The following is a 14,387-nucleotide window of genomic DNA, read 5'->3' as shown; positions in this document are numbered from 1 at the left end:
TCACTAGCAGGAGTGTGATTGGTCAGACGCAAAACGAGAGCGGTGATTGGTTGAAGGACTTGTTGTCAATTCGTTTGCACCGGATGTAAAATTGAACTAGCTTTCCGACGAACGGTAATATTTTATATCATTTATCTTATTTTAGCATTGCATTGTACATTGTCTAGAGTTTTCTTTAATAGACGTGGGTTTATATTCTATCCAGTAATTCAATTTACACGTCTTTATATGATTAACAAGGCAAAGCAAATAAATGACTGCGCATTTCAAATATGAAGCCAATGCTAGCTAGCGTTAGCCTTACTACGATTCAAACGCAAAGCAAATAGCAAGAGTGTATGTATTTTAATATAACGAAGATTTACAGTATTTTCCGCTAAACATACTCTCTAAAAAAATTTTCAAATACATTTACTGATACAAACTGTATTTTATTCACATTTAAGTAATTCATCAGAAGCAGCATCATCGTAAAAATGAAATAGAATTTTGATCCGAGGAGCGATTGAACGTCTCGTGTAAATGCAGAGTTAAATATTGTAAATAATTTTGCTCAACCTTTAATCCATGCATGCCGTCAAATTATTCCCCACCAACATTTTATTATTCAATTACAAGTGAAAGGACCGAACTTTTTTGGTAGATGTACTACAATAAAACCTTCATTAAAAAGAGGGTGACTATTGTAATAAATATGAACACATTAAATATAAAACTACATAAAATGCATTTAGTTAAATGTAAACGGTACAGTCACATTATACCCCAGACACCTGATTTTGGATTACATTAATACAATCTTAAATTGTCAGCTTAAATAAGGTAATGTGTCTGTTTTATCAATCTACAAATAATGAAATTATTGAATGAAATTATTATGTTATAATCTGTCTTCTAGATTCACTCCTGGATATCTGCAGTCCACCTTTACTGTGGTAATGTCTGACAGCGATGGTCCAGTACAGGAGCCTGCTGGACTGGAGGGTCTGCCACCGATGTACAGCATTGCCAAGGGTGAGGTGATGTCTGTGCAGACCTATGGAGCCTTCGTCAGATTGCCAGGGTACAAGAAGGAAGGTTGGTTAAAAAGTATTAAAAGTTACTTATTTACATGCATATTGTTTGGACGGTCACCAACACATATAACATTATTTTTGATTCATCAAGAAGAATGTATTTGGCACAAAGTTGTGTTATCCAGGATGACTTTAACATGGAGAAATGACACTGTGGATGTTTGGAGCAGGGTTGTTAAGAAATGGAACACTTATATCTGTAAATACTGAAACTAGGGCTACATATTAATTACTACTTGCTGAGGTAGTGTAGATTTATTCTTGAGTTTAGAGTTGAACTGAACAGAAGTATTTCAAACCGATCAAGGAGTTAAGAATATTTGTAACTTAAAAATGTACCATAGTTCACATAACTAATGCATTATTAGAGTTTCAAAAAAAGAAAAGTTGAATTACAGAACTTAAAGGCATTCAGACTTGGCAGCAAATACAGTACTGTACAGCATTAAGTGTAGGCAAGTAAATGTCAACAGATGTGACTGAAGAGAGGTGTTCAAAGATTTTTGAAAACATTATACTTTCTCATCATTACCCCCCATTTTGTTCATTTGGATGGATGCTCAGAAGCCATGTTTTCATCCACATCTGTGGTTTCAAAACATCCACTCAAAAACTTTTCACTTTTACATCCCAACAAGTTGAGATTTTAGATTTTTCCAATTTATGAATGAACTAATTGAAAGCTTGAATTGTGTCTTTTCATAATAAAGGTCTATATTTTATTGACAACAAAATCCTACGGCTCTCCTTCAGATTGATTGCCTGTAATTTTTCCATGACATGTGAAGGGCTGGTGCATGTGAGTGAGATGTCCGCCACACGGGTCGAGAATGCTTCTGAGATTGTGGATGTGGGAGAACAGGTGTGGATTAAAGTCATTGGGAGAGAGGTAATATCTCATGCACACACACACACACACACACACACACACACACACACACACACACACCTTAACAGACTAACTATGTCGTGTTATTTGAATGAATCAACGACATGACTGCGGCTCTGCCCCTGTGTGTCAGATCCGTGGTGACAAGGTGAAATTGTCCTTCTCAATGAAGGCTGTCAATCAGGGAACGGGGCGGGACTTGGACCCGAACAATGTCAATGCAGAGTGAGTGCTTACACTCTTCCTTTGTCAAAGTTGTGTTGCTCTGTGTGTAGCGACTGTGTGTGTTTTATCTCCTGTATGTGAATGCAGGCAGGATGCAAGGCGACGTAGGAACTTTAGGGATCACACAGGCAACAGGATCACACTGGAGGCTGTCCTCAACACAACATGTTCAAAGTGTGGTTGCAAAGGTATAAACTTTTTTTTACGCTTTTATCCCATAAACTATGTTTGCAACCAGAGTAAAGAAGTTCAGAAGTTTTAATAAATCCCTCGTTTTAGGTCACTTTACAAAAGACTGTTTCTCCGCTCCGGGTCTGCAGTATGCTCTGCTGCCTGAGGAGGGCGATGAAGAGCCACAGCGGCGACAACAGCAGCAACCGGCCACAGTCAATCCACAGCAAGACTCAGACAAAAAGAAGAAGAAAAAGAAGGTGGTTATGTCAGCGATGATTTCAAGCATGGTTTTCTCTTCCTTTTTCTCAGCTCTCTTTGTGATTGTGAGTCATCTGATTCAGCAACCCACACTTCTCTGTATGACTGCACATACGCATGGGTTGCTCATACTGAGAGATAGAAAGCTGCCTTAAAGGAACTACGAAAAGAGATAAAGATCAGCTTTGTGCTGACATAAAGAAAAAACATTTGAATTGCTGGTTTTGAGGGATCAAAGCCACTGTCTGCTGTTTTATGTACTTCTCCATTTTTATTGTTTAAGTTCCATTTCATGGCCCTGCAAAATAAAAAGACTTGTTCTTTTCCATTTACATTCCCCAGGAGAAGAAAATGAAGAAGAAAAGGAAGAAGGAGAGGAAGGATTCCGACAGCGACAGCAGCAGTAGTGAATGCAAATCCAAGAGGAGGCGCCGTGACCACTCCGCTGACAGAGAGGCCAAAAAGAAGAAAAAACACAAGAGGCATAAATCACACAAACACAGCTGAGACAACGGCATGGATGATCCGGCATCTGTAGTCACACACTGCAGCGAGTAGACAGATGCAAAAGTAGTCATGGTTAGCAAGAGATCATAATAAAACACTGTCCATCTATGTTATAGAATGTTTAATTTTGCTATCTCTTTATCAATGGACACACATGAAATGGCCAGTGAGAGAAAGCGCTGCAAAAATGTCTTTAAATGATAAGCTCCTTTTGTCTTAAAGTAACATCTTCCCACTTCAGTCTGTGAAGTTTACACATCATATGTAACCAGATAGGTGTAAGCAATATGGCAGGAAGTTAGTATCCCTTTGAAATCCAGGTATTTGTTTTCACTTCACAGGGGTGTGGATAGAGAAGGAGGCAAGTACATACAAATCTTCCAAACAGTCCACACTACATAGCACACACTCATACGTACAAAAAGGAAGTAAAAAACCGACAGGATGTGTAACGCATCACAAGTAAGCACGACAGGAACCTCGAGCTTTGCTGACATCTTTAGTTTTCCACTGGTTATTGTGTTTGTGTGTGTCTTACCTGCAGGAGACTCCTCACAACCCCTTCCTGCATGTCAATAAAGATGTGTTTGCTTCTAATGTGCCATTATGTCTTTAGTCTTATCCTGCACACACAGTGTGACTGTTTAAAGTACATACTCCGGGGACTGATGCACACAAATCAGAGAGTTCTCACTGGTCCACCCTGGGTTCATGTAAGGCTTTGTTATTCTGATGGTTGTGGCTTTAAATCCTTTCCTTCAAACAAGGTCAGATGTCAGATTGGATTAGAACCTAGACTTTCTGTTGGGTCATGTCTCATCGGGTCAAAGTGGATAGAGTAGGTTAGGTACCCCCCCTCCCTTTGGTATACTTGTGGCATTGTGGAGAAAAGTCTCTGGTTGAAAATGACTTCACAGATTCTTAATCCATCTGATTGTCGATCACAAGATTCCACATATTCTGAAGGTTCTTGTTTCAAATATTTGTATGAAGACTACGGAAATACAAAATCTTAATATGATTCCAACCGGTCCCAACAAGAATTGTGAGTTTGTGCTGCATGACAATTTGAATATAACTGCAACTACATTATACCGGTAATATATTTGAATAATATCTATTTCATATCCTAAATCTTTGTTCTCCCGCGATATAAAAACACACCTTTATTTTTATTTGAAGATTTGTCTGGATAATTTGTTTTGAGTCTAAATAACCTGTATTTTCTCCTTGTTACTTTTTAAGGGTTATCTCAGTTTAATCAGTAACAAAATAAAGGCATGAATAAAATTAATGTCAAAAAATTATATGCTTTCTCACTCAACCACCATTACAGGTTTTTTACTCTTGGGTTCTGGAAACTGGGCCAACTTCAAGGTCATCAAGCTCCATCATGTCTCAGAATATTTCTCAGGCAGGTACGATGATACTGTTTGCCATGCCTCAGTTCCATCATATGCAAGTACCATCATCTGAGAACAACACAATGGAAAGAGCACAGGCCTGCCTTAGCATGGCCCTAACCTTAAAATGTCTGTAGTAACAAAATGAGAATGTGAGGCATTTTCCAGAAAAGTTTGGATTTTTTTATTGCTTAAAATGAAATTTAAAAGAAAAACTTTTTTTTCTCCAAATCCTAACTGTAGCAGTGTTGATTATAAATGCCATGCATTGCAGAGTATTAAATATAATACATTACTGTAGATTGAATCACCCAGAATTACCCAATAGCCATTTTGCTGTGGTCAAAACTGTCTCCATATCCTGCATTAAAAGCTCCTGGCCTCTCTTTTATCATAGCGTGTGGATTGTTTCCTGTGGTCATTCATTTCTGGGCAACAGGCACCGACTTAGAGTGACCTGAATTGTCCTGCACCCTTTCATCCCACCCTCCTGTCCCCTGTGAGTGGGTTGTGCCCGACACATGACATCAATCGTCTGCATGAGGGAATGATCTGAATTTAGAACGCACACGTCCAATGCACAAACATGTTGAATAGAAGTAGCTGTAGTCAGCGGGTGAAGTTTGACAAATGCTTCCCCTCACCTTTCCAGGATAAAGGCTACATATAGTACATACACCCTTGTTTGCGCACACACACACACACAAACACAGGATCAGGAGCTATAATTACTGTAACCTTCCTGAGCGTCTCTGTGATGGAAACTGTGGTCACACTCTTCAGATCTTTTTTTTTTTTCCCCTCTATGGCCCAGACTGAAGAACTTTCAAGACAACCCAAAGCTGTTTAAGTCAATCCACTGGACGTTAGGAACGTTCCTAACGTCCAGTGGATTGACTTAAACAGCTTTGGATAACCATGACCTGGATAACTGAGAACCTACACAGACATTTCAGGACAACCACACTCAAAAAGTTTGATAGAAATTCACGACAGAATCTTTAGATCACATGTGTCAAACTCAAGGCCCGGAGGCCAAATGTGGCCCGCCACATCATTTTATGTGGCCCGTGAGAGCATAACAAGTTAGTGTCTAAAAATAAATCAGTCAAAAGTGTGGCTTGACCAAAAACTACATTTCCCACAATGCAGTAATTAAGCCCATTTTAACTCTGACAAAAACCTTTAAAACACATTTGATGTCCTAGCTTGTGTTTGATGTTATTTTTCTTTATTCTCTTGGATAGTTTGATCTTTGATTGATGGGAGTTCTGTGGGTTTTCATAATCTGACAAATAAAAAGTATTCATTTTATAACAGAGAAACAAACACATGTTCTTCTTGCAACTGTAATGTTTGTAACTTGAATAAGTAATAAATTCAGAGTTATTTAACATTAGGAATAGTTACGTTTATTTTTCATTACATTGAGTTACATTTGGTTGCATTTATAAGTTACATCTGGCCCTTATACTGGTGTGGCCCTCGGTGAAAATGAGTTTGACACCGCTGCTTTAGATGATATTTTATTTCATTTAAGGTTATTTTTCTAATTTCAGTTTATGTTCAGCAATTGAAATATCTGCATATATAGACGCACACATGAAGAAGAGTCACATCCCCAGAACAACAGTGCAGAGACCTTTATTTCTCAATATGTAGACTTTCAAATTTAAAACAATTTCAAGGTTTATTGAATAATGAGTGACACATTTTCTAACAGGAAAATGTGCAGGTTTGACATTTAAAAACAGCAATTCCTTAGAATTTACTCTGTGGATCTTACAGTACAGGGAATCAGTAATCTTAATACTGAATGTACACATTAAAAGGATATTGAGGAGGTTAAACAACAGGTTTTCTTAGTGATGATGAGTTTAGGTGAATGTTCACTGTTTTGTTGCTGATCTCACGTAGTAACGTTTGCAGATGACGTCCTCTAACGTGAGCGTCTGTGAAGGGAGAGAAAGAGAGAAATTAAGTAATGCCAACACACACTTACAGATATGAAGAGTGTGAATATTTTGAGAACACTAACCAGTGTGAGGTTATCGCCATTATCGCCGCTGATTTCTCTAACCAGAGTGGTCTCTTTGTCGTCCCATGTCTGTGTGTGCACCAGCTTTCCGTTTTCTAATGTTACGATAGACTGAAGTACAGACAAACAAGCAGAGGACGTTTTTACTGTCTGGGTATTTCCATTCTATGCTACTACTACTTTTTTTTTTTTTTCAGAGGCAAATACTGTACCCATACTTTAAATACCACATGATATTTACACGTTCCCCATAGTCAGCTTTGAAATTTAGTTTTTAAAGCAGGTTTAAGTAGTAGTAATTGTAACATAATTTCAATGACATAGTAATGATAACGGCAAACTTTTCTGATAACATCACAAGAAATTCAGGTCATAGCACTTTTCAGAAAAGAAATGACATGGAACAGCGAACACAATTCGAACCCGTGCATAGATTTAAAAACTGCATTGTGTTCTGTCTGCTCTTGTTCTCACTCTTTTTCTCTGTCACTCTCTCCCTTTCTCGATGTCTTTCTATGTCTCTCTCTTTCTAGTCAAGGAAGATAGCGCCCACATTGAGTCTTGGGTTCTGCTCAAGGTTTCTGCCTGTTAAAGGGAAGTGTTCCCTTGCTTCCGCCACATAGGCGCTTGCTCATATGTGGCAAAATGGGTTCTAATAAGAATCTGTTCCAGAACAGCCCATTTACCATGACACATTTAAAAAAAAGGAAAAAGACAAATTGACAATAATTTATTAAAAAAAAAAAAAGTAAGTATGAATATAGAATAATTCATTTAAGTACAGAGTCTACAACAAACAAAGGACCTCGACCTCTCACCTTAACATTCCTGCCATCGGCGGTAACCTCGTCAAACTTCTCGTCCAGCTTGAAGGAGATCTCCGTAGATTTAATGCTGCTCTCGGTCCTCAGCGTCACAACCCCATCCTTCACACTGATGATGGTGGTGGGCTTGGTTATACATCCTGCTGTGCGTGTGGCCAAGCCCAAGCCTGTGCAAAACAAGACAAGTTCTACGTCATTCACTGGTGATGATGCAGCAGAATGACTCCAGACCATCCAGCAGCTCACAGGAACCAGTAAAGCTGAACACGATGCCTTATCTTATTTAAGGTAAACGCTAAGATTATCAAGAAGACATAGAACACATTAACAATCACTAGCTTTGCAGGTATTGTATCACAAATCAAAGTATCAAACATTGGTGTTCTTCATGCCTTTCTATTATTAAATCATTCTGAAGACAAATTTCTTGGCACTCGGGTCTATTTTGGGTGTGAAACATGTCAACTTAAGGTAGAACAAAAGAAAACCAGAAGTTTGTTTTTGCTTGGATCAGGAACGTTTAACTCTAGTCGTAATTCATTCAAAGACTGTCAAGATAGTCATTCTTTATCACGGCGGTGAAACCAAACGACCGCAATAACCATTCCACATCCTTAATTTGATCAAATTGTAAAGAAAACCTCAGTCGTAAAAATTCCCTCCTCACAATACATGTTGTAATTGTGGAAGCTTTACAGAAGCTTCCACACCCTTAGAGTCTCCTTTAGCTCAGCACACTCTCTAATCTCTATTTGCCTACTTCTCAGACCTGCAGCATGTTCTCCAAACACCTCAGGGTCCCAGGCCGGCCTGTCCCGACACGAAGGGGAGCAATCATTTATTTACGTCAAGGAGGGAGTGTGCCCAGTTCTTCAATCGGAATCATTTTTCTATAAAGTTGAAAGTCTGGTTCTCTAATAAAGCTGCAACAGCTTTCCCACATTCTTCACAACAGCGTCACATCGTGTGTGTGTGTGTGTGTGTGTGTAGGTGGAAGAGTTTCTGTTTTTTTACGGGGTCAATGCGAACATGGCTCTGAGGTCAACCGGGCTTGAATCTTTAAAAACACACAACTTCATCACGCATGTACGCAAAATTGTGTGTGTGTGTGTGTGTGTGCGAGAGAAGAAACGAGTGAGGGAATTGTGAACTTTTTGTACACATCCACTCATCCCATTAACCCACTGGCCCCACATTCACTCAGCTCCACCCATAGGCTCAAACAATGAGCACTACTCAGGACCTATCTCACACACACACACACTCACACACACGTCTCCAGTTTGACTTTCTCACACACACCATAGCCCCTCCCAAATCTATTTTCCAGCTCTTGGACCATGCGGCCCTCCATTCTTTTTCTTTTTCCTCTCCCCCTTTAGTGTTACTCATCTCTGCTTCATTCTTCTGCGAACGCATTTCTTTCATTCCTCATTTTGGTTCCTCCTTCTGCAACTCTTCACTGTTTCCCTCCATCTTTTTTTTTTAAAATATTCCTCACCTCATAATCAGCTGATTAATCCTTCAAAATAAACCATTTGGTAGCTTTTATTGTTCCTCAGCCTCATCGTCACATGTTCCTACATGCGGCATTAGCAGCATCCTATCACACACACTCACAACAGAAGATATAACACACACACACACACACACTCACCCAGCTTCTTCATGTAGTCATCAAATTTATCACTTGTCTTCAGGTCCCACGTTCCAATGAAAGGCTCAACCATGTCTGCAGCGGAATAAATGACTGAGAGTGTGTGTACGCGTGTGTGTGTGTGTGTGTGTGTGTCTGTGTTGGAGGAAAAAGAGTGTGTGTTGCTGCAGAGAGAGGGAGCGACAGAGTGAGAGAGGAGGGAGAGCGGAGGCAACGCAGCTTGGTGTGCTGCGATCCTATTGGCTGGTTCGTACCGGCTGTTCGTGACGTCATTATGTTACACAGGGAGCGCGGAAGAGGAGGGGGGAGGAAGGAGAGGCGAGTTTATGTATGTTAGTGTGATAATTACTGTACAGTATTTGCTTTATGAAAGAAACATGCAAATTATATAAACTTGAATGGATTATAAACTTGAATAATATGTTGGAGTTCTCTATTAAAGAGTTTCTGAATTATTAATTTCATGCTTTGCTTATTTTTAAAGAAATGCCAGGAAAGAAAAAAGTATTGCTAAAGATTTTTAAAAAAAATTTTTTAAACTTCAGTATCTGCAGTGGGTAAGAGAGGAATCTGAGAGAACATGGAGTTTTAAAAAAAACCCGAAAAGTAAAGGAGACGGGGGAGGATGACGACGAGGACAGATTGACCCTGAGGGGTGGGGGAGTGGGGATTGATTTTTTTTTTTTTTTTTTGCATAGAGTGGGGGTTGAAGGTTGAAAGGAATATCATTAAAGTGTTCTCTGCCCTTCTTTCCTCCCTACTTGCTTTTGATCATCATTGACCTCTAGTAACCTCAGTCTTTAAAGAACTGTATGTGTGTGTTGTGTGTGTGTGTGTGTGTGTGTGTGTGTGTGTGTGTGTGTGTGTGTGTGTGTGTGTGTGTGCGCTGCCTTATAAACATGTGATGGTAAAGCAAACCCCCCTCATGAGGGTTGCTTTACATTGTTAACTATTTTGCACAAACTCAGGTGAGTTTTGCATTAGAAACTCTTCTATGCCATTTCCATTCTAGTCAGATTGCCATTAGAGTATTATCTTATTTAATATCTTACCTGTAATTTATATCTTACATGTTTCTATTGTGCTTCATTTCCTACAGATGAGAATATTTATTTAGGTTAATTTAACAATTTTTTTTTGCCTGTAGCGGGTTAATGGGATGAGTGGATGTGTACAAAAAGTTCACAATTCCCTCACTCGTTTCTTCTCTCGCACACACACACACACACACACACACACACACACACACACACACACACACACACACACACACACACACACACACACACACACACACACACACACACACACACACACACACACACACACACACAGAGCTGCAATCATTCAGACACACAAATGCTTCTCTGTCTGATGAAACATCCCCCCATGTGCACATGATCTGATGATCTCTGGGAGTTGCGTAATAACAAACACATATTTAAACACACAAACTTTCCCACCAAACACACACACACACGCACACACACATAACACACACATATTTGACCCTAAAAATCAGGGTTGAGTAAACAATATTCAATAGTGAATACTGTTACATCACATCACACCATATTACGCTCCTTGTCCCTTTAACCTTGTCCTCCAGTTGCCTCCTGTCACTCTTGACTATTAGTGTGCCTGCACTTCCATGTGTGTGTGTGTGTGTGTGTGTGTGTGTGTGTGTGTGTGTGTGTGTGTGTTGGAATAAATCAGTGCATGCATCTGACGTTTGACACAAACAGGTGTCACAGAGACACATGGAAAAGGAAGGATGGGGAGGGGAGAGGGAGAGGAGGTGAAAGGTCGAAATCATTGATCTCCTAATAATATTCCCGTGTGAGTTTCAGCATGTGTGTGATACCACGCAGCCGTGTGATGCAGCGCTCTCATATGGCACCCTGGTCACACCTCTGCTGAAGTTAAAAATAAAGGATTTTCTCCAACAGTTTGACTTAAGGAATTCATGTGCACACACCCTTTTCACAAAGACCTTTAACTGATTCACCATGTAAGCTGGGTTATGTATAACATTATGAACAAGAGTGTTCAAACGGTTACAAAACCAATGCATTTATTACATTAAATATAAAAAAAATTAAAATTTACTGCATTCATGCAGGCTCTCTATTGCGCTGACTTGAAAGTCTTTGCTTTTCTAACTAAATCCATTCCCCAGTCTAGACACCATGGAGGTGGTTGACCTTAGAGTAGCCTCTATACCACCCAAGTAAACCCTGCATGTTCTATGTTACAGATTAACACATGACCTTAACCAAACAAGCCTCTGGACGAGTTGGTGTGTAAATACACGGAGCTGATATGAGCAGAACCCAGGTTTGCCAGAATGCCAAACAGGATTCAACCCCCAGAGCAGCAGAGGGAGTCCGGGATAAACTGAGGCCTTAAACCAAGGAATGTCGATATTTTTTCCAGGCTTGTAAAATGCTTTTTAACATCTGGACAATGCCACTCCCTTCCCTCGCTCATCCTTCCTGTCAGTCAGTCCACAGCGTCTTCGTTTTCTTCTCTGGCTGCTTTTCATCTGCAGTCATTGTCACTCCCATTGAGCTAGAGCATCAAAACATGAAAAATACGTGGACACGCCTGACATGCTTGGTAAAGTGAACTATTGTGCCCCCCCCCCCCAAGCCTTGGAATGCTACTGCATTGTAAAAGAGCTCCCTCATGAATGTAAGAGCCTGTTAAATAGACAGAAGGTTTAAAGCTGGAGGAGGATAAACACCTGCAGGGGAGATTTTCTTTACAACCTGGCAACCAAGAACTAGTTCTTGTTAATGGTGTCTCACTGCTTTATAAATCTGTTATACATTAACCACGAATAAAGTCATTTGTTCCAAGTTATTGACTCCCCCCATAAAGGTTGTATAATTGGAAAGTGGTAACAGTTTTTGGCACACACTGAAGAAATGCATCATAATGCTTCTGTGTGTGTGTGTGTGTGTGTGTGTGTGTGTGTGTGTGTGTGTGTGTGTGTGTGTGTGTGTGTGTGTGTGTGTGTGTGTGTGTGTGTGTGTGTGTGTGTGTGTGTGTGTGTGTGTGTGTGTGTGTGTGTCTGTGTGTGTCTGATATTGCATTCCTTGTTCCTCAAATCCTGTGGTGGATGAGAAACGCGGTGAACAGGAGGCCGACACAGACGGGGTTATTCAAGGACGCCGCTCTGACTTAGTCTGGTTTCCTTCATTCTTTGTTGGAATTCCTAAAGCTGGTCCGAATCGAACCCATTCCATAACGCTGTGCAAGAATTTTACATCTTAACCTTAAAATATGAAGTAATAATAATATAAACATACTTTGTATTATACTTATGCTGCTATGCAGGATGCCACAACTGGTGCATCTCTTCTCTCTGGTCAGACATGCAGGAGGTCGAGTTGCCTCCCCTACTGACAAGATACCGTTAATACACGCCATCATAGTTTTATATTGTAGATACTATTTCGTGCATTTTCTGTAACCACTTAAACTGTTCAGGGTTGCAGGGACATATGTGTATTGCATATTATATTTATGTTTAAAGTAGCAATTGATTTGGCAATTATAGTGAAAAAATGCAACATATGAAGTATAATCCTTTGTATTGTGGACTAATAGTGACCGCCAACCAACACTCAATTATGTTATCAGGGGGACACATTTATTTATTTTCCTCTTGATCTCAAACCTTTCACAGGAAATAAGGCAACATAGTCACTATTTCCATTTAAAGCCACGCACACACACACACACACACACACACACACACACACACACACACACACACACACACACACACACACACACACACACACACACACACACACAGTTAAGTCCGGGACAAGAAGCCGGAACAGGAGTTGCTGCTTCCTGATCCAATATTAACAGTATCCTTGGAGACAGAGCCATGGGGGGGCAGATCAACCGGACACTGTGTTTGTGTGAGGGTCAGCGTATTGGATTCCATATGTGAAACTATAGTAACTGCCCCTGTGATGTGCATCTTATGTTTTCAACCCATTTTAACCCAAGTTTTGTAATGATTTTCAGAACATTTGCATAAAATGGGAATACAAACATGTTGGAACTTCTAAAACTCATTTATATCAAGTAAGAAAAGGAATACAGGGTGTCTTCAAATGAGGACACTGGGTTGATATGTATACATTCCGGCCAAATAAAAGAATATTTCCATTTTCAAAAGACAATAAATATAAAGTTTTTACTTAATAAAAACTGACAAATGAACAAAAAACACATAATTCAACATTTTCAGAAGCAGCTCATTCTTTAGAATGATATGGAACAAAACATTCAACACCTAAGGTTACATTACAATTTTTACAGTATGTTCTTTGCTTGAGGGACATTTCCTATTGACTTAGATTCTCGCCGCCAACGCTGTACTCTGTATTAGTTATACTATGTCATTATTTGTACCAATTGTAACACATTTGTTGTCCACTCATTTCACAATGGGAATTTCTTCATTGTGATCAAACCTGTAATCACATATTCCTCTCGGTTCTTTTTTCATTGTATTTGATTCCTTCAATGGGCACTTGCTGATCCTGTTTTCCCCAATCATTCCCGTGGCATTGAATCCCACAGTCCTCAAATGCACCAGCAACGCATAGTCAGTGAACAAATTATCGAAGTATACATTATAAGAGAATGGGTTATCTACAACTGAGAGCATATTCAACACCACCTTAGAACCGAGCAACAAATCGATGTTTTCTTCATCAGCAGACCCTTTGCCAATACAGATCAAAATTGTAGCAGTATCCTGACACCACACACAATACCCAAAATTTATACCCAAATCGACTTGGTTTGCCCCGCATGACTTGCTTGACAGTGTTATGTCCATAATCATTTCGTCAACTGACAAATTCTCCTCAAACACTCCAAATTTTCGGAAGCATTCTTGAAGCATAGTAATCAGTGGCCTTATTTTATCTATAATATTATTATAATATTTATTTATATTGTAAAATATATTTCTCAGAGTAAACTAAATGACAAAAAATGGATATACCAACCATGGTAATAAAACATGTAAACACATATCTTCACTAATTCATGGAGTGACTTGGATATTCATACAGTAATTCCTAACTGCGGTACACTTCGATCTTACCTTGCAATCTCTTCTGTACATAAAAAAACTCCAGTCAATGAATGCTTGGCAGCACGTACAGCTCTCACGTATGTTAGTCAATTTACAAGTTTCAAACGTGTTACGTTCAAGCTTTTTCCCGCCTTGCAATGCAAAACTTGTTTAGAACGATATATGAACATTATTTCATATTAGAAGTATGAAACTCGTTATGGTT

General features: G+C 39.5%; 2 protein-coding genes across 2 annotated transcripts; one reads left to right on the top strand and one right to left on the bottom strand.

The window, feature by feature from the left end:
- Positions 1–44: 44 nt before the first annotated feature.
- zcchc17 (zinc finger, CCHC domain containing 17) lies at positions 45–3,321 on the top strand. The gene is made up of 7 exons (XM_068332997.1): positions 45–114; positions 899–1,077; positions 1,865–1,965; positions 2,099–2,190; positions 2,278–2,378; positions 2,470–2,621; positions 2,965–3,321. Exons 2-7 carry the CDS (start codon positions 939–941, stop codon positions 3,127–3,129), a joined length of 750 nt encoding a protein of 249 aa, XP_068189098.1. The 5' UTR covers positions 45–114; positions 899–938; the 3' UTR covers positions 3,130–3,321.
- A 2,839-nt stretch (positions 3,322–6,160) lies between these two features.
- Positions 6,161–9,250, bottom strand: fabp3 (fatty acid binding protein 3, muscle and heart). Its single transcript, XM_068333476.1, has 4 exons — positions 9,052–9,250; positions 7,389–7,561; positions 6,571–6,681; positions 6,161–6,484 (listed from the first exon to the last, which is right to left on the bottom strand). Exons 1-4 carry the CDS (start codon positions 9,122–9,124, stop codon positions 6,422–6,424), a joined length of 420 nt encoding a protein of 139 aa, XP_068189577.1. The 5' UTR covers positions 9,125–9,250; the 3' UTR covers positions 6,161–6,421.
- Positions 9,251–14,387: the final 5,137 nt, after the last annotated feature.

Source organism: Antennarius striatus, chromosome 14, assembly GCF_040054535.1.
Source record: "Antennarius striatus isolate MH-2024 chromosome 14, ASM4005453v1, whole genome shotgun sequence".
NCBI classification, from domain to species: Eukaryota; Metazoa; Chordata; class Actinopteri; order Lophiiformes; family Antennariidae; genus Antennarius; species Antennarius striatus.
Note: the sequence above shows the minus strand (reverse complement) of the source record. Positions and strands in the feature narration are given on the sequence as shown.

Excerpts from the sequence above, each read along its gene's own strand:
- zcchc17 (XM_068332997.1), top strand. The coding sequence starts at position 939 with ATGTCTGACAGCGATGGTCCAGTACAGGAGCCTGCTGGACTGGAGGGT. Across the intron at positions 1,966-2,098 it reads TTAAAGTCATTGGGAGAGAG|ATCCGTGGTGACAAGGTGAA; the intron begins GTAATATCTCAT and ends CCTGTGTGTCAG. Across the intron at positions 2,622-2,964 it reads AAAAGAAGAAGAAAAAGAAG|GAGAAGAAAATGAAGAAGAA; the intron begins GTGGTTATGTCA and ends TACATTCCCCAG.
- fabp3 (XM_068333476.1), bottom strand. The coding sequence starts at position 9,124 with ATGGTTGAGCCTTTCATTGGAACGTGGGACCTGAAGACAAGTGATAAA. Across the intron at positions 7,562-9,051 it reads TGACTACATGAAGAAGCTGG|GCTTGGGCTTGGCCACACGC; the intron begins GTGAGTGTGTGT and ends TGTTTTGCACAG. Across the intron at positions 6,682-7,388 it reads CCGATGGCAGGAATGTTAAG|TCTATCGTAACATTAGAAAA; the intron begins GTGAGAGGTCGA and ends TCTGTACTTCAG.